The sequence below is a fragment of the Coffea eugenioides genome, chromosome 3 (genome assembly GCF_003713205.1).
Source record: "Coffea eugenioides isolate CCC68of chromosome 3, Ceug_1.0, whole genome shotgun sequence".
NCBI lineage: Eukaryota > Viridiplantae > Streptophyta > Magnoliopsida > Gentianales > Rubiaceae > Coffea > Coffea eugenioides.
The window spans coordinates 6,210,123-6,232,108 of NC_040037.1; the positions used below are offsets into that span (position 1 = coordinate 6,210,123).

The window sequence follows — 21,986 nt, forward strand, 5'->3', positions numbered from 1 at the left end:
AGTCGTACTGTTATCTTAAGTTGAAAACTTTCATTACTGTAATATTTCTTGAATTTACACAACAGAAAATACAGTGCATGGGAAAGCCCATTAGACCTATTCTTATAAGCAAAGCACTTATCCGATAATATATTACTAGGCTTGCCCGGCAGCCTCCATTCCAGTCTCTGCTACACGAACAGGGAAGGGGTTTAAATCTCCTTGCCCCATTTCTCCGCTACCACTAAATGCTTGCTTGCAGGGAAGGGAGGGAGGGAGGGAGGGAGGGAGGAGGATAGAAGAGGGGAGGGGGGAGGACAAAGAACAATAATTAAAGTCGTGAACTGATTCCATTCAGATTCAAAGGAGCAGCATTTTCTGCAGATTTAATATCTGTTCCTCTTTCACCAGTATCCTGAGAACATAGATAAGACAGTGACTGTAGCCATGAAACCAATGTTGGTTTCCGAGTAACATCATCAGATTCTGCAACATGTTGAAATAACTCGTCGAGGACCACATTTTGTTCATCTTTAGGTAGTCGGACAATCAGCTGTGCCAACAGCTTCATTAAAGTCGGTAGAACCTGCAGCAGATTACTGACTTTGATTAATCTAATTAGTCATGTGGAGTATAATCTGGACAAAAGACAGCAAGCCCTTTCCAAAATTTGACGAGGCAAAAAAAACAGTTGGCCAAGTCTCGAAGCTGCTACTTAGAGAACAGAAAGGCCAATAGAAGCATGTAAATACAAGATAGAGGGATAGTTAATGCAATACCTGTATGTCGACCAAAGAAAGCAGCCGTAAAAGCAACTCTACCATTTTCTGACACAGTTCCCACCCTCCTTCCCTAATCTTCTGCAACTCAGTGTCCTCACTGTTGACTGCACCACACATACTACTAGCTTTTTCAACGAGACCATGAATGCAGTAAAAGATTGATGGGCTACCAGCAGGAAGATGTCGAGCAATTGCAGCAACTCCAGAAGCCATTCCTTCAAAAGGGGTGATCCCTGGATACCCCTACATTCCCAATTAAACCTCCATAAGCAACTTGGAAGTGTTTTTACAGGCCAAATGTGACATACAAAAAATATAAACATTTATATAGACAACAATATCTTTGAACACCTCTAAAGATCTCTGCATGTAGTAGAAGACAAGTTGCTCCTTCAATGAAGCTCTTTCTTCCTGGTTAGGATCCTTGCCGGATGAAATGAATGCCACAAACATTGAATGTGAAGCTCTAGCCACTTTTCCATTTTGATGTCCCATATATCTAATTCAACATGAATTTAGGAATCACGCATTCACCAAAATCAGCGAATGGAAGAGCAACCCATATTTTGGAAATTACGACATTTTACATATTATAGGATACAGAAACATAGTTGGAGCCACCACCTTCCTAAATAAAGAGGTCGGTAAATGCTCAATGCAAGTCGGGATAACCCGCAAGTAAAATAAGATCCGAGCTGTCTGTACATCGTCATTGGACCATAGATACTCCATTTTCTGCAAGTTGGAAAAACCTGCTAGACAAAACCAATATAGTCAGGAAGCCCACACACAAATTGATAGCTGATAAAGAGGCATAAAAAAAATATAGTAAGTACCATGTTTACTTGTCAAATCGCTATAAGATGGCATGGATTTTACAAATGAGACGCAAGCTGATTCATTCTCCTGAACACTTACTACAGCTGCTCTTATTGTATCCATATACTCAGGCAAACGCATCCTTCGGAAATATTCCATGCAAGAAAAAGAAACCAATATCCTAACTGAAAGCGTCAAGCGAGTATATTGGCTACTATTAGGGCCTAACCTATACTTTGTGACTGCCAGTGCAAAAAGCACAACCATAAGGAAAGCAGATTCAGCAATTTTCTCCAAATCTCCAAGGAGCCCACTCTTGACACCTTGATATACAAAAGCAACATGTTGATGCTGCAAGTAGATCTCCTGACAGTGCTCCCAGATAAGATTTTCAATACTGTTCTTGGTTTCTTCATCAGCTGAGACATACTGATTGCAAAATGCCCCAGTTATAGCCCCTGCTTCCCTAAAACTAGTACTGGCTAGATGCTCTTTAACCTCATTAACCAAAAGTCCTTCGAAACTGCCAACAGACAAATCAAGCATCTTCTGGTACATGCGCACCAAAGGGAAAATCTCACCTAATAATGCTAAAGCAAGGCATAAAAGAAGAGAAGCAGAATAGGAAATGGAGCCACTACGAGCTGCACCTAGGGATATACATTGTAGGAGAACACTGTCTCTAAGTTCAGTGCCAGAAGCATTAACACCTCCAGTTCTAGCTACAAGGTCTGTTGCCATTGTTCCAATCAGCTCCTCCGCAGAAACTTTTAAAGGCATAAAATCATTTGATCCAGATCTATTGAGAACCTTCAGAACACCAGCTGCAGCCATGACCAAGGCAAATGAAGAATAAGAGGGCTTCCTATTTACCAACATCACCCTCCTAAAAAGATCTGCTTTGTCTGTGGAATGCGAGTTTATGCAATTAGATAGAACCCACTCAACCATATGCAGTATCATGAGCCCATAAGGAACACTAGCAGATGGACCATCCTGTTTCTCCCATATCTCAAAAAGGAAGTCTAAAATTGAAACAAAATAGGCATTCACAGAAGAAGATAAAGCATAACCAATTCCCCCTAAAACATTGGGTAGAACTCCTTCCAATACACCAATCATTTGATATTCCTGTTCCACTAGCTTGCAGAGCAACTCCAAGCAGAATGTTTTGGATTTTTCAGATACAGAAGGTACAAAAGAAATAGCTCCCAAAAGGAGAACACCTTCAGAAAAGAAACTTGAGCTTTTGTTGATGTAGAATTTCTCAGAGAAAATGTCTGACAGAACCTCAACCGTTGAGTCAATCATAATCAAAGACTGTTTGGAAGATTTCCTGACCCATATATACAGCAGCCTAAGAAAGAGAGGATACGACTCAGGTGGAAGAGAGACATTAGGTAAGGATAGAATTGAAAGTAGAAGCTTTGCCTGAGGATCTGCAACATAAAGGACATTCTGAGAGCCACAGAGGATTTTCAAAGATTGCAGATGATGAGGTTCAAAAGACTGTGATTGAAGTGAGTCCCTAAGATCAGTCCAAGCTTGGATGATGGCTTGGGCAGATAAGAAAGAAGACTTTCTGGAACTTATAGTGTCACCAATACCACTGTTCTGATATAACCAGTCCTCGAGGAATATGGTATGACCTTGATTTGCCATCTTCTCGAGTTACCAGCATAGAACCTCAGTGTGCAGTACTCTCATTAATTCTTGTAAACCTGCATCACAAGCGCACGGCAAGTTACACTTGCAAAAAAAAAAAATCATGAACAATGAAAAAGAGAAAAACTACCAGATAGGAAAAAGAGCAACATGCACGTTACAGACAGTTCCTCTGCTTCCTGCTTTCTATGTCTCATTTGCAAAAAACCAAATATGGTAGAACTATAAGTGCTTCATGATGCCTCTGTCATTTCTCGTCCCTGAACTGAAATAGCTCATCTCATGATCAATTACAATCCTTCAAGAAGATTCATTGGTTCTTTTGCTTATTATTACAGCTCAAACCAAATTTTCTTTATAACTCAATCTAAAAGGCCTGCCATTCGACTTCATCTAAAGATAAAATTCTTTTCTTCTTAATCCCAACTTCTTTCCTTTCCTGAATATTTGCTTCTCCAGTTTCACATTTTGGATAACATTTACTACAATAGAAAAGCCATCTTTTTTATATTTCATTCTTAGTTTTTCTACAAACTTTGCGTCTATGTAACATCCAGATACATTAAACATTGATAATGACTATGTATGACACATGAAAGGTAAAATTAAAGATTTCTTAATCCAATATTCACATTTAGCACATACTTAGCCAAAATTAATTCAACATTAGAACATAGAACTTAACCTATATGCAGAAACTCAACCTGGAAATGTTTACACATTTTCAACTTGGCAAGCATCATTTAAGAAAAAGCATAAAACTGAACCTAAGAAAAACAGAAGAAAAAGGCCAGACCTTCACAGCTTCACTCGAAAAACTGCAAAGAATTATATTTGAGAACAAAGAAGGAGATGGGTCTCACTGATAGGTCACCGGCGTAGTCTCTCCGACGGGCTTGGAACCACCGGCCAACTGTTTTTCAGGCTGAGCTTTTGTGGCAGCTGGAAGGAATATTCAACTAAGGTGACATATGTACTTTTCAATTGAAAATTCTGTTGTGAAAATTGGGAACTCTTAAAAAAAAAAAAAAGAAAGAAAAAAAGGAATATGGAGAAGGCGGGAGCTGGAGAAAGAAGAAAGGCTAGTAGTTTCCTGGAAGCAGGGGGGGATGGAGAGGAACCAGAGGATTTTCCGTTTTACGGTACTTGAAAAACTGTCGGATTCGGGTTCGAACCAATCAAATTCATGCCCGAGTCCAATATGCTGAACCGGGTAACCAGAGAAAATTGCATAAAAGTCCTTCAAGTTTGAAAATATATATTTTTTTCATTTTAAAAAAAAGTGGTCACATTAAAATATGATGCATCTTTTAATTCACGAGTTTACAGATTACTGGATGTAGCATTTAAACTCAATTATCTGCAGTTATTCTGAATCAAAAGTCTATCTATGAGCCACAAAATCAAAGACCTTTAATTAATTTGGTTTGAAGCGATTTTCCCATATTACCGAATTTATTTCTTTTTCTTTTGCCTTTTCTTTCTCTATATATAGTAGTTTTGGGGAGAGAGGATGAACTGTAATATATCCTTGAAAACATGTAGATTTCATTTATAATCTCTACATTTAATACCAGAAAAATCATTCAAAACATCTCTCACATTTTGCAAAATGACTTTTATGACTTTTATTGTTCTTCACTTTTAAAAATGTATTTTTACGTCCCTTATAAATTCACATTGGTCAAATTTGGTCTCTATCTAGGTTTCCGACTAATTTTTAATTGGAATCCATCACGTGCCTTGTATGTGATCATTTTTTAAGGGCAAAATTGTCAAATCAAAATTTACGTAATCCGATCCATAGTTCCTCACATTTCACAAAATGAATTTTTTTGTCCCTCACATTTCACATAATAAATTTTTTCATCCTTCATTGATCATGTGTACCAATAACTTTTTTTTAACTAATGTATATATCTATTTAATTTCAACTAAACAATACGAATAGCATGTAATATATCTCTATTTGATTTCGTTTAAGCATACTGTTTAGGTGAAATTAAAATAGATATATACAGGGGTTTTAAAAAATTTGTTAATTTTTCACTCATGTTTATTCCTTTTACTCAAAAATTGAAAACAAAAAAAACGTTTAATTCTAAACACTATCAAGTGTTTATATCGAATTAAATTTGGACAGAAAAAATAAAGAAAGGAAAAGTATAACAAAAAGAAGTAAGTAATTGACACTTTCAAATTTTAAGATAATCATACGGCAAGAAATTTAATTGTTGGCCTTAAAGGTAGGGAGTAAAAATTTTAGATTTAAACTGCAATTTGTTAGCATGACTATAGAATTCGAATTAATAACGATTAATTAGATGGTCTTACATAACTCAATAAATGAATTATTACCAAAATAGAAAAGGTTACAAATATTGAATAGATTCACATGGTGAAATCAAATATACATATATATATATATATATCTGAATTTAAAACAAAATTGTTAGATTTAAATCCATGTAAATATCTATTGAATAGCATTTGTACAACTACACTTAGTTTGTTTAGGTGAAATCAAATAGAAATATATTACATGCTATTCGTACTGTTCAAGTGAAATCAAATAGATATATACATGGATTTAAAAAAAAAAAACTATTCGTACATATGGTCAATGAGAGATGAAAAAATTCATTTTGTGAAATGTGAGAAATGAAAAAATTTATTTTGTGAAATATGAGGGACAAAATAATTTATTTTGTGAAATGTAAGAGACTAATACATTAACTATGAAAATTTTGATTTGACAATTTTGCCTTTAAAAAATGATCACATGCAAGACACGTGATGAATTCTGGCTAAAAACTAGTCGAAAACTTAAGTAAGAACCAAATTTGACCAATGTGAATTTATAAGGGACGTAAAATTACACTTTTAAAAATGAAGGACAAAACAGTCATTTTACAAAATGTAAGGGACTTTTTGAACGATTTTCATTTAATAGCAGTGTAAGGTCCTAATCAATATCCACCAAAAAGAATACACCAATCCGATCTGTGTAACAATATCCTAGTAAGTTCCATTAATTTTGCAGCTCAATCACATTTCAGTTCTACTTGTTGAATACTAAGACAGGATGTAATCTTAATTCTGCCATTCTTCCCGTGCAAAAATGGGTGTTACAAGTTACAACATATACTCAAGGGTACAATGTCCCGTTGCCCCATCAGGGATGTTCAAGGATTTGGTTCTTGATTCAGACAACATCATACCAAAATTGCTGCGCATGCTATCAAGAGCATTGAGGCTGTAGAAGTTGATGGTGGTGCAGGAATCGCCAAAAGAACACAATTTGCCCGTGGTTAGACTGTTTACCACCAGCAAAAGATAGGGTAAAATATGAATTATGGAATATTTTGCATTGGAACTTGTAGTATTTACATAGAATACTTTCTTTAAAACGTCATCCGTATTCTACATCTTAGAAATAACTCTTCATATCCTCCCTACCATTCATAGCAATCGTTTAGTCACTTGTAAGTAAAGGGTGTCCTCGCAGGCCAAAGTAAGCCTACTATACACTAACCCGCGTATTATGACCTGTTCTTAGACCAGTGGACCTCCCAATATGGACAATTAGATCTACTCATTTCGACAAGTGGCTGGATTTTTGTGTCTGAAACTGGTCCTTTGACAGATCTTTCACAGGCAACGCTAGCAAATTTCAACCATCCCTACTTCACTGTACTCGATCAATAGTCCGTAAAGTAACTAACAATAGGGCAGCAATTCACCCGAACATGGAGCTGATGGAAAACGTATATGGACTTCAATTTCTTGAACTGAGGAAGCCTCCGCTGTAAGAACTCCTTCATCCATTTCCCAGTACATCAACTCCAGTGTATGTGATACAGTACAAAAATCAGGGTGAGTCCGATCTCCAGCCAGAAATATGTGATTTCTGTTGTTTGATTCAACCCAACTACATCCAGGTTGCTTCTTTACTCCCTCATCTTTCATTCTAATCCACATCCTTTCAGCTTCTTCTCTTTGCCCACTAGCTTGAAAAATTTCAGCTAGCATCATGTACATACCAGAGTTGGATGGCTCTAATTCCAAAATCCTCTCCCCAGCAATTTTACCCACCTCATAGTTCTTATGCGTTCTACAGGCCCCAAGCAAGGCTCCCCAAACACTTGCAGGCACTTCTAGGCCATCACCTCTCATTTGATCCAAAATGCTCATTGCTTCATGTATAAGTCCAAATCTACCCAACAGATCAACAACACAAGTATAGTGCTCAGCAGTGGGTGGTACAGAGTATTCATTTTTCAAGGCATCAAAGTAACATTTACCTCTTTCCACAAGTCCAGCATGACTACAGGCGGACAGTACACCAACAAAGGTTATTTCATTGGGCTTCACATCTGTCAATCTCATATTCTCAAACATCTTCAAAGCTAATTCACCATTTCCATGGTGAGCTAATCCACAGATTATAGAGTTCCATGAAATGACATCATGGCACAACATAATAGAGAATTGACCAAATGCAGATCCTATGTTTCCACATCTAAAATACATGTTAATTATTGCATTACCTACTGAAGTAAAATCATCTAATCCAGCCTTAATTACAAGCGCATGAGTTTGCATGCCAAGATTTAAAGAAGCCATATTAGAACATAATACAAAAATGCTTGTAAATGTAGCTTCATCCTGGGTCAGATCTTCTTTTTTCATCTTAATAAATAGGTTTACACCTTCTTCTATGTGATCATTTTCTCCTAGCCCAAATATGGCAGCATTCCATGACGTGGTATCACGATTTGGCATCAACTCAAATAGCTTAGTTGCACTCTTGACCTCACCTACTTCAAAGTATCCAATGATCAAATTTGTCCATGACACTACATCACTAATGCAGTATTTCTCTACGAAAGTGTGAGCTTCTCTTACCAATCCATTCCTAATGAACCCCAACAGGATTAGATTGAACAGTCTTCCATGTTTCTGAGGCATCTCTCCAAAAAACTTCACAGCATCAGTTAACAGCCCAACACTCACCAACCCACCAATAACTTCATTCCAGGAACTCTGATCCTTGTTGGGCATCTTTTGAAACAAAACTTCTGCAATTTCAACATATCCATTCTCCAAATACCCAACAATCATAGTTTCCCAAGCTTGAACATCCCTTATTGGCATACCATCAAAATACTCTCTCGCTTCAGCAATCCGTCCCACACTTAGAAGCCCCTTTATCATAATTGTCCATGACGCAACATCTGGAGTGGCAATTTCCCTGAACAAATGCTCAGCCAAATTCAACATTTTGATCTTCACTAAGCCAGCAATGACTAAGTTCCATGAAATCACATCTTTCACAGGCATCTCGTTAAACACACCAAGTGCAGTATCCACCATCCCATTATTCACATATCCAGAAATCATCGAATTCCACGTCACAACATCTCTATCACCCATACATTCAAAAACCTCCTCAGCCCCCTTTAAATCCCCACGCTGCATTAGCCCAGAGATCACAGTATTATGTGAAAATATATCACGAACAGGCATCTGACTATACAAGTGCAAAGCTTTATCAGCATTCCCATTTTGGAAGTACCCTCTGATCATTGCATTCCATGTTACCGTGTTTCTGTGAGGCATTTCGTCGAACAGATTTTGGGCTTCTTCAACTTGGCCATTTTTCATAAAGTTCGTAAGCTTTGAGTTGAGGGGTTTTAAGTTGGGCAGGGCTGATATACATCGGACAATAGTAAGGGATTTGAGAGAAAAAATTCGAATGAGTTTGATAGCTTGAATGGGACGAATGTTGATAAACATAGCCCATCACTGGTTCACAAACATTTCTTGAAGTGAAAACAAGAAAGATGACTGTTGAGTAGCGGTTCAAACTCCGAAGCAGAAAACACCCGGATTCTTGCGTACTAAAGGTAACCTAAAGGCGTAGTGACGTTTCTAGTATTGGCTACTGAAAGCGTATTTTATATTACTCTTGACTTGTTAAATATGGAAAATAATAGACTAATGATTTGTCTTTTCTACCCATATTCCTAAATAGTAGACTAATGATTTAATCTTTTCCAACAAAAGGGTAATCCTAACCTAAATTTGCGAGCAATAAACATGTAAGTTAAAAAAAAAAAAGAAACTAAAAGCTATGAAATGTTACATCTTTGGATGTTAACTTTTTATCGTTAGCTAACAACTTGTTGTGCGATGTCTTAATTGTTAATTTTTCGTACATGAAGTTAAGTTGAAAAAAATGTTTAAATGCAGATGTGCAATAAATGTGAATGTGTACATTCACGTGACAACTTAAATGTAATTTTGTATATGCTTACGAGACAAATTATATACAGCTAAGTAGGTTAATAAGTAAGAAAAATCCATTTCTTAAAGACAATTTAAGTATAGCTAAGTAGGTTATTCAAGAAATTTTTAGGACATTATAGCAATTTTTTTGGTCTTAGTTGTTAATTCTTTTATTAAGTTGAAAAAAGTGTCTTAATGCACAAGTACAATAGATGTGAATGTATACATTCACATGACAAATCAAGTATAATTTATAGCATGTACTAACAAGACAAATTATTTATAGCTAAGTAGATTAATTAATGAGAAAAATCCATTTCCTAAATATGAATTAAGTACATCTAAGTAGGTTATACAAGAAACTTTCAGAACATTAAGAGCAGTAAAGTTTAAAGAAGTATGTGGCTTAAAAAACACCAGCGGTGCCAAAAGCACCAAAAGGTGGAAGCCTAAATTCTACCTGGAACCTAAGACTGGAATCTTATCCCCATATATCTCCTCCAATCTAATTGGCCAGAATCCTCCCAACTCAGAGCATAGCCAACTGGGAAGCCCATACTTCCCTTCCACTCTCAACTCTGTTCATCCCTGATCCCATCTTACAAATAAACATTCTTTCAACTGAAAATCACACTTGTACTCAACACTTTCCCACTGGAAATTCTCAGGCAAAAGCATGGCTGCCACAGCTGCTGCAGCTGTAACCTCTTCTTTTACTGCGTCCATGCAAAGTCTTAACTGTATTCGCTTTAAAAACTGGCCTTGTGATCCTGCCCTTAAAGTTGTATCATCAAGAATGCTCCAAGTAGCATCCATATCTCATTCTCTTGGGATTGCATCATCAATCTTGATCGGACCCTTGTCTAACAAATGGAGGGCCTCACGGATCGCGGCTGCAGTAGCTCAAGAAGAGGCAGCTGTCTTGGCTCCTGAAGAGGCAACGGCCCCTGAGCAGGTGGAGGAAGTGATTCAGGAGGAGAAGGAAGTAGAGGAAGCGTCAAGTGAGGCGGAGGTTGCTCAGAGTTCTTCTGTAAATACCAAGCTTTATTTCGGAAATTTGCCTTACAATGTTGATAGTGCACAGCTTGCTGGGATCATACAGGACTATGCTAGTCCAGAGCTGATTGAGGTATATATTATCCACCTATGATTGCACAAATAGATAGCTAATCAGCTTAGTTTGCCCCTGTGCTGGCAGTACATACACAAGATTAATTTGATTATTCCTGTTGACATGGGATGCAACTAATAATTTAGGTTGATTTTGTGATGATTCATCTCCATTAACCATCAGGGGTCATTATATATGAACCTCTTTACTGGTATTGGATTAATACTAGGGTCACAATAGGCTTCATTTTTAATATGGGATCAATCTGATTCATATCAAGATCTTTATGATTTTTGATAATGGTGATACTTTTTACGTGTTAATTGAGAACAAGATAAGAATAGTACTAAGTGAATAACTAGTTACAAACATAATTCAGTATAAGTGGTACAGCAATGAAAGATTCTAGCTGTTAGTGAAGATTTGAGGAGATGGAAGAGTTGCAGGCCATCCATCATTTGTAAGAAAATGGCAAAATAATAGGACGACCTGTATCGAGTGATTTAATCGAATAGGACTCTAGAACTTCAGGAACGGGTAAGGAGACCTAAATATCACCTTCAGAACTGAATTTCCCTCCCAATCTTAAGCTTTGTTCTATCTTATGCTAGGCCTAATGAAGCTGTTGTAACAGATTGAGTTTAACGGTCAACTTATCTCTCCAACATTTTTTTTTTCCTCAATAGCTTGCCATTGTCTTAGTTTTCCTATATCGATCTTTCTCCCTCGTTAAACTGCCTGGATTGATTTTTTTGCGTTCTTCACGAACAATGTTGGAAAAAAGAATTTAATTTTTGGGAGAGGAATTCGTGCTGAAATTTTTTTCTTAGGTAGACATGATTCCACACTTCAGTGTTGGCTAGTAGTACAGGCATATCTGATTCAGATGCAGACTGTTGACTTGACTTGCTAATACTTCAAAGATCATCCAATCTTTCGTATCTAGGAAAAATTTGATTATATAATTGGCTTCCAGAAGCCTTAGAAATAAGATTGTTAAAGAAATAGAACGAATAAGCTGAAATAGGAATTTAAAAAAACCACATTTTGACTTCTCATGAAAATCACGAATGTAACTTTGCTATCAAAGTTCCATCCTGAGCAGTTCAACCCAGGTGACTCTTTTTCTCTACCAAGATGTGTTGAATATAATACATTGTTAAAGATGCATATCTATTTTTTAGTATTCTATAGTGAGATAAATTTCTTGTATGGCATAGAAAATCAACAATTATGTGAGACTTTCTGAGGAGTTGTAACATGGGCCAAACTATAAGCTCAAATTTCATGATTGTAGGTTCTATACGACAGGGAAACAGGAAGAAGTAGAGGATTTGCATTTGTGACAATGAGCACAGTCGAAGATTGCAACGTAGTAATCCAAAATCTTGATGGAAGGGTAATCTCTCTCTCTCACAAACAGAGTACCCCTGTCGGCGTGATGATTATTGTTTAGATGTTCATCTTTCTATATTATCTCTGCAAGGAGAAACATTATACTATGTATATATTTAGTCCTTGCCCTTTTTTCCAGAATTGTCTTCAGTTCCTCTTTAACTTCCCACCATGAGATGTTGCTTCAAGTATACGTGTGCTAAAAACACTTCATTGTGTCAGGAGTATGGTGGTCGAAACTTCAGGGTAAATTTCTCAGACAAGCCTAGACCGAAGGACCCATTATATCCAGAAACGGAACATAAACTATTTGTTGGCAACCTGGCCTGGTCAGTTACATCTGAAAGCTTGACGGAGGCATTTCAAGAATATGGGAATGTTGTTGGGGCAAGGGTACTATATGATGGGGACACTGGAAGGTCGAGAGGCTATGGTTTTGTATGCTATGAAACAAGAGCTGAAATGGATGCAGCCCTGAATTCTCTCAATGGAGTGGTACTGAACTTTTAGATCTTCTTGATTACTCCCTTTGGAACCTACATCCTTGGAAATTCTGATGCGGACCTATTGCAGACCTGTATAACTCTTTAATGCATGGTCGAGTTTGCATCAAAATTTTGGTTTTCTGAATTACTGGGGAAAACTAAGTTTTTTTTTTATGCTTTTGTATCTCTCAGGAATTGGAAGGAAGGCCGATGCGCGTGAGCTTAGCACAAGGAAAGAAACATTAAGATGAACAGGATTTTGTAAAGGTTGAAGAGATGAAATTCGTTGACATAGAAAGATGCAAGAAAGCAAGTTTTAGAGTTGTTTTTAATGAATTTGGTAACGATCATTGTGTTGCTCATGAGAAGTTTTCTGTCGGTCACTGCAACATTAAGCTCAGCAGCTGAAGGGACTTTTTTGGGAACATTAGTACCTTTCTTAGCAGTTTCGGCCATTAATTACATTAGATAATTAGTTAATGTTATAACCTTCAATTCCTATCAGAATCAAATATAATGTAAGCATGATGGAGCTTCTTGCATTACTGAGATTAAAGAGAATACTCTGTTCTTGGCATTAGACATACCATCAGTCCATTTTTTCTGGAAGCTAATATAATGGTTGCCTAGTTCCATTCTTCTCATAACAACTCCTTGGTGCACTTTGTTAAATTCATGTGGGAGAAAACTCATGACACTTACAGTTCATTCCCCTACCCTATGATGGAAATCTTTTCATCCTAGCAATAGCTTGATATGATCGATTCAGTATCCTTGAACAGGCCAGAATTCATGGCTCCGTTTGATCGATTCAGTCTTGTTGAACAGGCCAGAATTCGTGGCTTTGTGTGTGTGTGTGATGTATCCAAGTACAGCAGATTTAATAAACAGTGACTGGGTAGCAATAAATCACAGGCCAAACACGATCAGTGATTTCAACCACTCTGTGATACAGCAGCACATTTTGCTCTTGGGAACCCTTCATTCCTTAGCTGTATAACCATGCATATTACAAGTAAAACATGTTAATTCAAGGTGTACCGCTAAGACATAATTTTATCAAAAAAAGGGCTAAGACATAATTCAAAAAAATTGCACCAATTGTCCCTCATATACTGCTGATATGAAATTTTAGTCCTTCAAAATAAAAACGAGTGATTTTAGTTCTTAACAAATATAAAGTGCTTGTTTTTTATCCCTAGTCAAGTTTCCAATTGAATTTTGACAAGATTTTGTTGGATCCCATCTTCTTCCTAGCCTAGTTTTGCAGATTTTTCAACCTAATTTGTCAAAAAGCTATTTCGACAATATTTACAACATGATTTTGGCATCAATCCAGTCTTCAGATCATTTCAAACATGACCCAAACTTCAGATCAAATAAAAATCATCATCTAAACACAAATCAAAGGATCAAAAGAGAAATTCAAACTTCAAATTTCCTACTCTATTTTCTCCATAAGACTCAAATAAAGTTGTAATGAAATTACATCCAAGGATCCTAAAGATTAAGACCCATGAGAAATTTGAACCCAATAATCCACAAACAAGGGACCAAAATCCCAGTCAAAATTTCATCGAAAAGTTGACCAAAGATCAAAAGCGAGTCTTTTTTTATTTGTTAGGAACCAAAATAACTCATTTTAATTTTCAGGAACTAAAATTTAACATCAGTAATATGTGAGAGACAAATGGTGTAATTTTTTTTAAAAATAATTTTAAAAATATTAGTACTTTTAGGTTTAGTTGAATATAATAGATTGATTCTTACTGGAGTAAAGGAATGAGACTCAATTCGTATAGCAATTCCTTAAATTTATTAATAGAACTACTTGTATATTATCAATTTTTAGCCTCCAAAAAACCCCCAAGCCCTAACCAAAATAAAATTAGTTGATAAAAAGAAGAGTTAATAAACATTTTTAGGTGGATATCCGTGTTTATATTTCTGACTTAAAATCAGATCTTACCTCCCTTTAGTTTACCAAATAGTAGTTCGCATAAAAAATTAGTTATCTATCAAATTTTTAGCTTGGAGAAAAGCAAAACATAAAGTAGTACCTAGTCAATTAAGTGGCTTATTCTAATCCCAAAAAAGAAAAGAAAAGAAAAGAAAAAGCCCTTTCTCTGCCCCGAATCGATACATATTACTTGCTAAAAACTCAACAAGCAGTAAAATCAGTCGCCACAATCGTCCAACCCTGACCCACAACTGAACCAATTATTTACCACATGCAACAAGATTTAATTCTACCGCTAAGTCCTAACAAGTAACCTGAAAAGGAAAAAAGTGATTGGTCAAAAACCCAAAAGGGCTCAATTGACTTTGCCCCCGCTGTACTTTCAAGCATAATATCATGGTAACATCACAATTTTGTTACCAAAATACCCCTATAGAACACCTGTAATCTCAGCCTTTATTGTTCTTAATGGTTAAATTTTGACCCATCAATAATGACCACTATAACCTATTCAAGATGCACGAATTGACCACTATTTGCCTTTTTCACTTGTTGCACTTTGGAACTATCTCTTTTTCCCTAAATTTGCCACTCAACTATGCACAATAGACCTCGTCATGATGGAGCAAATTGATTTTACCTGTCGTCCCTTATAGTTATTTATTTTTTAATTAATTTTATATTTTAAAAAATATATGATACTTAAAATATATCTTAACGAGTCCAATAGACACCCGTTAAATAGACCCTTGATTTTTAAGTTCAGGGAAACTTTTTTTTAAAGCACAATTAAGACCTCAATGTTTCCATCCTATTTGTTTCTCTAATTTTTTTCGAGTCATATGATATACACTGTTTTTAATTCCCTTTGATTGCAGGTCAATTCTATAATTTCACCGGTCAATCTCCCTCCCCCGTACATGATAAAATAAAATGGTCTTTTCAATTAATTCTTCTCCAATAAGCATTTGGCTGAGACTATGTTGATTGTTAATATGGGGGGTGCCAAGTGCCTATTTTCTAAAGTTGAAGGGGGCAAAGTGAACAAACCTCCCAACTTTCAAGGGAGCAAAGTGCATTTAACCATAAGAAGAAATACCAAAAAAGATGAAAGAAAAAGTGTAATAGCAGTGCATCCAAGCCACAACTAATTACTCTACTAATCCCCCACAATCTCGGGCGCCGGGTCCGGATCGCAGGAGATTAGTCGGGCCCCATAAGAATTGACCCGACACCCCTGTCGACAAAAAAAATAAAATAAAATCCCCCACAATCTCACACACACACACACAAACACAGACTACAAAAAGCCAATTTACGCGTCTGTGTGGTTTCAACTTTATGCCGAGACAAAAAACCAAAAAGCGAAACGCAGCTCAAATCCAGTGGTCTCGATGACGCCCACAATTTAACGTAAATATACGTATAAATATATATGTACATAAAACGCCACACTGGTCGCAGTGTCACGCACTAAAACACCACCACAAACACACACTACTGCTCCAACTCTACTCCAGTTCTACTGCTGCTGCGTCGTTCTGGATGTTAGTAGTCGTGAGAGAAGAGGAATGGGAATGCGGGAATCTTAGTTAGGGGTTTTTGGAATGGGAATTTCTGGATCTTGCTGCTGAATTTTTCCCCATTTTGCAGATCTAGGGTTTTTTAATTTAATTTTGTTTTGTTTTTCTCTGAACTCGATTTTGGGATTGGATTCTTTCAATCCCGATAGCAATGGCTACTCCGTTTCACTTGCCCGTCACTGCTGCTCAGGTATTTTACTAGGAAATCTCCACTTCCACCTCCACTGTGTGTGGAAAACAGTATATTGCTGGGATTTTCTGAATCCGTGTATGCTTTGCATGTCAAGGTTCAGCTGGCTTGGCTTCACGGAAAAGTGTGTGCGTGAGTGTGTGAGAGAGAAGGTTTAGATGTGAATGTTGGACTGTTGGGATATATTGGATTTTGGGTTGCTTTATTTAATGAGCATTGTACAATACAACATGCATTTGGTACCAGTTAGGGTTGCTCGGAGGACTCTTTTGATGTGTGTTTTGGGTATAAGGTAGAAAGTTTTTGTAATCAATCTACAGAGTTTTGTGTGAATCAGGGGATTTATAGATGGAGGTCTATCTTGTTTCTATGTGTACTGTACAATATTACGTGCAATTGGCACAGCATCTTATTGACTCTGGTGTTTGTGGATGTGTTTTCGTGTCTTTCGAGAAAAAAAAAATACAAAATGCTTGTTAGTACTCTGAACGGATAGGGGGTTGTATAGTCCGGTGTTTTCAGTTCATTTTTTGTTGGACTTGTTTGATTTTTTGGATTGAAAATTGTCTATGAAGGGAAGGGGGCAGGGGTGGGGGGTTGGGAATAATATACTGGTAACAATATTGGCGTCTTCTGGTTGAGACGCTCATCTGGACTGTGTAATTTCTAGAGCACGAATTTGTTATTATCAATCTGCATTTGAAGTTTTAAATCTCTTTTTTAACTATTTTTTGAGTTCTTCATTTGCTTAATTTTTTGGTTGCGATATTTAGGTTGGGACATACTTTGTTGGGCAGTACTATCAGGTCCTACAGCAACAGCCAGAATTTGTTCACCAGTTCTACAGTGATGCTAGCACTGTACTTCGGATTGATGGAAATACCAGGGATACCGCCACATCAATGCTGGTATGCTCTACTCTATTTCGGTCTTGCTAGTGAAGAATATATGAGTAGATCCAAGTGATTTCAGTACATATATGGTGGATTATGGAGAGAAACTATGGTGCTAAGTCTTGCTTGTCATCTGTGTCTCTGAGAAATTGTAATGCTTTATAGAGAGTTGAGAACTGCATTTCTTTGTTCTTGTCAGATTACATCTGATTTTGATGTTCCAACTTTAACTTATGGTTAAGTTTCTTTTTTTTTGGAATTAATTTATGGTTAAGTTGCTGGTGAAGTGGAGTTATATTGCATCTTGCAGTGCTTGTCGAATCTTGGTTGGCATATTGTCTGTACTTTACTTCCACTTACTTCAGTGCAGTTGATATTAATGCATGTGACATCATGATATATATATAGATAATCAATTGCTGTTGTTGCATATGTTGTAGAAAGTTCGTCTTCCATCATGAACATCTAGGACAAGCTTCGCATGGTAATCATATGTTTTCCCATGCCTTCTTGCTCCCTAAGCGCTTGTTATATACAGGGATGTTATTTAGCACGTATCTAAATCCATTCGTATTTGTGTTGTTCTACTTGGTCTCCTGATTGTTCCCTTTCGGGAACTTGCTCAAATTTAAATTCCAAATGTTTTCACATAATGTTACCTGTGTCATTTTGCAGCATATCCACACGCTTATTATGTCACTCAATTATACTGCTATAGAAATTAAGACAGCTCATTCCTTGGAGTCTTGGAACGGTGGAGTTTTGGTGATGGTTTCAGGTTCTGTGCATGTAAAAGATTTCAAGGGAAGGAGAAAGTTTGTGCAAACCTTTTTCCTTGCTCCTCAGGAAAAAGGTTACTTTGTTCTTAACGATATATTTCATTTTGTTGATGATGAAAACCATGTCCAGCATTCAGTGGCCTATTTGCCACAGAGCAATCTTGACTCCAAGCTAAATGCACCAACTGGTATTCGAGAACAAGGTATAATGATTTGGGCTGATTCTTTTCTAAAATATTTCAAGTAGAATCTAGAAGATAAATCCTATTATTTTTTCATAAACGTCTAGAAGATAAATCCTATTATTTCTTCACACACCTTTATAAATTAAAAACATTAGGCTTTTGCTAGCTTTGTTGTTACCTACATTCAACAGAATATGTTTAATATGTGTTATTCAGCATAAGAGCTGCACAATGGTTGTCCAACTTGGTTGAGTCTTATCCATCAATTATGATGCTTAAATGGAATTGCTGCTTTCAGTTATGCCAAATCAGATGCAATCTGGTGTCAAGTGTAATGAACATAAGGTTCTTTTTTCTTTTTTGACCTGAATCATGGCTTCTGTAGTACCCAACTATGTGCTGGGTGGAGACATTCAAGGAAGGGAATTTATTGCTGCTTCAACAATCGAAGAAAACGGTCCTGTTGATAGCTATAATTTTCCGGATGAAAGGTTGAAAAATGTCCCTGAAGCTGACAACATTCTGGAAGACAATTTTGCTGTACAATCAAATGGTTCACTTCAGAGTGCAATGAATTCGGTGCAAGACCATTTATCTATTGCTGTCGACGAGCCAGTTGGGGAGCCTCAGAAGCACACCTATGCTTCTATTGTATGCAACTATATTTATCTTTTTGTGTTACAAGTTGTTTAACATTTTTAATACTTTAATCACTTACATTATTTGCTTCAACTTTTCGGAGTTACAGGTTGCAAAAGGACAAACTGCTCAAGCTATTCCTCCTCAGTCTGCCTTTAACAAGAATGCACCCGCATCTACGGATTGGCACCATGTATCTGACCCCCCTAGTCAGCTGCCTATTGAATCATCAAATAGTGTTGAAAGGACTGGAATGGATCATGTGGAAGAAGCCTCAGGTGCTGAAGATGAAGGTGACTGTTACTTCACTAAAAACTTCAGTTCTTTGTATGGGTTGGTGTCTGTATCTGGAGTACTTGTTGGAAATATGTGTTAGTAGTTGAATTTATCAATCACTCATTCCAAAAGACTTTTTCCATTTTAAGAATTTCTCTATTGTCTGCAGTTGAAGTGAAATCAGTATATGTTAGAAATGTACCAACTACTATGGGTCCTTCTGAAATTGAGGAGGAATTTAAGAAATTTGGCAGACTTAAGCCTGATGGTGTGGCCATCAGAACGCGGAAGGTTTGTACCTTTCACTTGTCCTAATTTACATCATGACGCCTTGTGTAGACTGCAGCAAAACTGACCTTCAAAATTATGCATAACTACTGTCCAGGATATTGATATCTGCTATGCATTTGTCGAATTCGAAGATATTGCTGGTGTCCAGAATGCAATTAAGGTCTGTATTTGTTCAAAAAATTTTAATTACAAGTATTGTAATGCAGAAGTTTGATGCACAGTTATAGAGCTTTTTAATCAAGTACCTAATGCATTTTTTTTTGGGAGGAAGGGGGGGGGGTGTTGTTTTAATAGTTCATTCCAGTATTATATCATCTCTCTCTCTCTCTCTCTCTGTCTATATATAGCTATGTATATTATCAGAGGAGCTTTGTTAAAGAAATTCTCTAGTTTCTTTCTGCTTCTGGTGAACAAAATAATGGAATTCTCTAGTTGTGTGTTTAAAGTTAAAATGTCGTGTAACAGTTCTTTTGATTAGATTTTTTATTCATCTTCTGTTACTTCGATGATTTTCTTTTTAAAGTTTTTTCATCTGGATTTTAATTTGCATTATGATTGTTTGGCACATCATGGAATTTGCCTGTAATCTAGGCATTTTATGCTGCTGATTTCTTTGCAGGCATCTACGGTGCAGATAGCTGGGCACCAACTATACATTGAAGGCCGGAGACCGAACAGAGGCATCCCTATTCGAGGAAGTATGTACCTGGATTTTCTTTTCACTAAAAAAAAAAAAAAGAGGTTTCTAGATTTTTTCTCAGATTTTGTTACTGCAACACAAACAACATCATCATAATAAACTTTTCTCTATCATAACACTCCCATGCCCCTGGAATGTTCATATCTGATGCATCTATGCGTCAAAGTCAGTTTTGGCGATCCTGCTCATGCAAGTTATCTTCATTACGAGGAACTTATATAGGCTTGAACCTTTTTCCCTCTTAGTTTTAAGGAGTTGAGTCTGGAGAATTATAGGGTGTCAAACCAACCTACACGAAATCCATCCTTTTGTATTTGCTGTGCCTAACAATCAGCGTGCAGTTGATTTTAAAGTTATCTGTGTTTTCAGGTGGCATACTTGTTGCCAAGGCTGTTGTAAAATTATATGATGCGACAATAATTTTTGTGTTTCATCCATGTTATTATGGTTTTGGCAGTCAAAACTTTTATGGCACGACAGATTTTCTCTTGCTTTTAGTGAATTTACTGGACTAATCTTTTATGTGTAAATTGTTGTGTTTTAGGAGGAAGGGGTAGGGGCAGGATTAGCTACCAGATGGATGGAGCAAGGGGACGCTTTGGTGGTCGTGGTTTTGGTCGGGGTAACAGCCAAGACGGAAATGACCGAGACTACATTAGACCAAGGGCAAATGGCTTCTACCGACAAGGTCCTCGTCAAGAAAGAGTATTTTCCAGCAGCCACCAGGGATTAAGAAACGGGCAGAGCTCTTCGGAATAAATACAAGATTTTGTTTCAAAGGGTGAAAAGTTTTGAGCCTATTTGAATTTGCTATTTCACCTTTCATAGCTCCCGAGATTAAGTATATTTATACTAGTGTTTCCAATTAGATGCATTAAAAAGAATCATGCCAATATGTTCTTTTGGGGCAGTATATCAATTGAATATCCGTCTTGATACAAGCACACTGATGCAGTCATTACTTAGTGCGTAGATTTTACGGGGCGATGCTTTGTTGATATCTCTTCAGTTTTTCTGGTGCAGTTTTTAATCTCGACTTTCCCTCCGATGCTCCCGAGCCCTGCTGCTATACGCAATTGTGGCATCGTTTCCGTATACAGATGTACATTGACGGTGCTAGTTATTAAAATGGTTTGAGTGCATTTTGTGCATGAATTATTCTCCATGATAATGGCTAGAACTTGCCCATTTACTCGGTAGAAGATGAACAAACTACCATGAAGATGTAAATTCAATAAAGAATGCTATACTGGACCTCAGCGTAGATAAACATTCAACAAGAAACACGGGCAAGCGGTAAATCGATAGCCGATCAGGGCTAGAGAAAGTGCAGGGTTATATCTAATGTGCAAGGACCACAAACGGTGAGGAGGCACTTGAACTAGACTAGATCCGAGGAGCAATTTGAGAACAAATTTGATCAAGAGTAGCCGGTTGTTTCAGTACCCAGGTGCCTAGATTCAAGTCATTACATAGGATTTAAAGATTGGAAGGGAGCCCTTTTTTCCTGTCCAGCACCAACAATCGAACGGAAAAAAAGTTGTGCAACGGCTGAACAACATTTTTCACAATTAGAAAGAAAACGTTTTTTTATAATCAACTATTTTGTGGCTACAGAAAGGTAAGACGAATTCATGTTTACAGTAACCTTGCCGTTAAAATGGAACCTGTACCATTCTTATTATTTTTCACCTTTAAAAGTTGACCAACCACACTTGTTAGAGAGATTTCATGCGTTGCAAAAGATCAGAATGTAAGTTTGGTTCACTCCAAGGAAAAAGGCATCCTGCCGCCTTGAGATTCCTCTCGCTTGTTGGTTATATTCATTATTCACCTTAAACAGTTCGTATGCAAGAACTTAATTAATGGAAGCCTTTGGATACATTAGAGGAATCAACAAAAACCACGTACTCAAAGGAGAGAGAGAGAGAGAGAGAGAGTTTGTTCGATTGGCTTATTCAAA

At 36.9% G+C, this 21,986-nt stretch overlaps 4 protein-coding genes across 6 annotated transcripts; 2 read left to right on the top strand and 2 right to left on the bottom strand.

Annotated features, from left to right (window-relative positions):
- Positions 1 to 10: 10 nt before the first annotated feature.
- On the bottom strand, positions 11 to 4,335 carry LOC113764873. Of its 3 annotated transcripts, none has more exons than XM_027308911.1 (6): positions 4,109 to 4,335; positions 1,598 to 3,301; positions 1,363 to 1,516; positions 1,113 to 1,260; positions 759 to 1,004; positions 11 to 565 (listed from the first exon to the last, which is right to left on the bottom strand). In XM_027308911.1, the coding sequence occupies exons 2-6, from the start codon at positions 3,240 to 3,242 to the stop codon at positions 311 to 313; spliced, it is 2,448 nt and encodes an 815-aa protein (XP_027164712.1). In that variant the 5' UTR covers positions 3,243 to 3,301; positions 4,109 to 4,335; the 3' UTR covers positions 11 to 310. The 3 variants fall into 3 exon arrangements, with proteins under 3 accessions (XP_027164712.1, XP_027164713.1, XP_027164711.1); XM_027308912.1 differs by having other exon boundaries at positions 1,363 to 1,513; positions 4,042 to 4,335; XM_027308910.1 differs by having other exon boundaries at positions 4,042 to 4,335.
- Positions 4,336 to 6,965: 2,630 nt separating this feature from the next.
- Positions 6,966 to 8,867, bottom strand: LOC113765865 (pentatricopeptide repeat-containing protein At4g02750-like). The gene has a single exon (XM_027310112.1). The coding sequence runs from the start codon at positions 8,865 to 8,867 to the stop codon at positions 6,966 to 6,968; it is 1,902 nt and encodes a 633-aa protein (XP_027165913.1).
- A 1,153-nt stretch (positions 8,868 to 10,020) lies between these two features.
- LOC113764802 (28 kDa ribonucleoprotein, chloroplastic) lies at positions 10,021 to 13,177 on the top strand. Its single transcript, XM_027308804.1, has 4 exons — positions 10,021 to 10,665; positions 11,945 to 12,046; positions 12,265 to 12,537; positions 12,720 to 13,177. Exons 1-4 carry the CDS (start codon positions 10,213 to 10,215, stop codon positions 12,771 to 12,773), a joined length of 882 nt encoding a protein of 293 aa, XP_027164605.1. The 5' UTR covers positions 10,021 to 10,212; the 3' UTR covers positions 12,774 to 13,177.
- A 2,685-nt stretch (positions 13,178 to 15,862) lies between these two features.
- LOC113765308 (putative G3BP-like protein) lies at positions 15,863 to 21,163 on the top strand. Its single transcript, XM_027309439.1, has 9 exons — positions 15,863 to 16,260; positions 17,034 to 17,168; positions 17,829 to 18,135; positions 18,503 to 18,768; positions 18,866 to 19,049; positions 19,202 to 19,323; positions 19,418 to 19,483; positions 19,943 to 20,021; positions 20,568 to 21,163. The coding sequence occupies exons 1-9, from the start codon at positions 16,222 to 16,224 to the stop codon at positions 20,780 to 20,782; spliced, it is 1,413 nt and encodes a 470-aa protein (XP_027165240.1). The 5' UTR covers positions 15,863 to 16,221; the 3' UTR covers positions 20,783 to 21,163.
- Positions 21,164 to 21,986: the final 823 nt, after the last annotated feature.